Consider the following 1,863-nt stretch of genomic DNA (forward strand, 5'->3'; position numbering starts at 1 on the left):
CACAGCACACACACACCTCTCTCTGTCTGAAGGGAACAGAAAGGTGACCTGTACAGGCCAAGTCCAACCATATCCTGATCATCCAGACAGATTCACCAACTGGTACCAGGTTCTGTGTAGAGAGGGTCTGTCTGGACGCTGTTACTGGGAGGTGGAGTGGAGTGGTGGTGTTGATACAGCAGTCTCATATAAAGACATCAGCAGAACAGAGACAGATGGTGCATTTGGATTCAATAACAAGTCCTGGAGTTTACAGTGCTATAGAGGTGATTATTATTTCAGCCACAATAATGTTGAGACTAAAGTATCAGGCCCTCAGTCCTCCAGAGTAGGAGTGTACCTGGATCACAAGGCAGATACTCTGTCCTTCTACAGTGTCTCTGACACAATGACCCTCCTCCACAGAGTCCAGACCACATTCACTCAGCCCCTCTATCCTGGGTTTAGTCTCTGTTATAATAGTACTGCTGAGCTGGTTAAACTGTAGTAGGGTCCACATAGATACTAGTCATGCTGGTGTAGTCTATAGCTGAGCTGGTAAAACTGTAGTAGGGTCCACATAGATACTAGTCATGCTGGTGTAGTCTATAGCTGAGCTGGTTAAACTGTAGTAGGGTCCACATAGATACTAGTCATGCCGGTGTAGTCTATAGCTGAGCTGGTTAAACTGTAGTAGGGTCCACATGGATACTAGTCATGCCGGTGTAGTCTATAGCTGAGCTGGTTAATCTGTAGTAGGGTCCACATAGATACTAGTCATGCCGGTGTAGTCTATAGCTGAGCTGGTTAAACTGTAGTAGGGTCCACATAGATACTAGTCATGCCGGTGTAGTCTATAGCTGAGCTGGTTAAACTGTAGTAGGGTCCACATAGATACTAGTCATGCCGGTGTAGTCTATAGCTGAGCTGGTTAAACTGTAGTAGGGTCCACATAGATACTAGTCATGCCGGTGTAGTCTATAGCTGAGCTGGTTAAACTGTAGTAGGGTCCGCATAGATACTAGTCATGCCGGTGTAGTCTATAGCTGAGCTGGTTAAACTGTAGTAGGGTCCGCATAGATACTAGTCACGCTGGTGTAGTCTATAGCTGAGCTGGTTAAACTGTAGTAGGGTCCACATAGATACTAGTCACGCTGGTGTAGTCTATAGCTGAGCTGGTTAAACTGTAGTAGGGTCCACATAGATACTAGTCACGCTGGTGTAGTCTATAGCTGAGCTGGTTAAACTGTAGTAGGGTCCACATAGATACTAGTCACGCTGGTGTAGTCTATAGCTGAGCTGGTTAAACTGTAGTAGGGTCCACATAGATACTAGTCGTGCTGGTGTAGTCTATAGCTGAGCTGGTTAAACTGTAGTAGGGTCCACATAGATACTAGTCACGCTGGTGTAGTCTATAGCTGAGCTGGTTAAACTGTAGTAGGGTCCACATAGATACTAGTCATGCTGGTGTAGTCTATAGCTGAGCTGGTTAAACTGTAGTAGGGTCCACATAGATACTAGTCATGCCGGTGTAGTCTATAGCTGAGCTGGTTAAACTGTAGTAGGGTCCACATAGATACTAGTCATGCTGGTGTAGTCTATAGCTGAGCTGGTTAAACTGTAGTAGGGTCCACATAGATACTAGTCATGCTGGTGTAGTCTATAGCTGAGCTGGTTAAACTGTAGTAGGGTCCACATAGATACTAGTCATGCCGGTGTAGTCTATAGCTGAGCTGGTTAAACTGTAGTAGGGTCCACATAGATACTAGTCATGCTGGTGTAGTCTATAGCTGAGCTGGTTAAACTGTAGTAGGGTCCACATAGATACTAGTCATGCTGGTGTAGTCTATAGCTGAGCTGGTTAAACTGTAGTAGGGTCCACAT

The 1,863-nt window shown here is 45.5% G+C and overlaps 1 protein-coding gene across 1 annotated transcript in view; it reads left to right on the top strand.

The window, feature by feature from the left end:
* Positions 1-563, top strand: part of LOC106596130 (tripartite motif-containing protein 16-like) — a 9,173-nt gene extending 8,610 nt beyond the window's left edge. The window contains exon 6 of the mRNA XM_045711877.1: positions 1-563. This exon is cut by the window's left edge and continues 28 nt beyond it. Coding sequence (XP_045567833.1) covers positions 1-487 — 487 coding nt within the window. The 3' untranslated portion in view covers positions 488-563.
* Positions 564-1,863: the final 1,300 nt, after the last annotated feature.

This window comes from Salmo salar, unplaced genomic scaffold (genome assembly GCF_905237065.1).
Source record: "Salmo salar unplaced genomic scaffold, Ssal_v3.1, whole genome shotgun sequence".
NCBI lineage: Eukaryota > Metazoa > Chordata > Actinopteri > Salmoniformes > Salmonidae > Salmo > Salmo salar.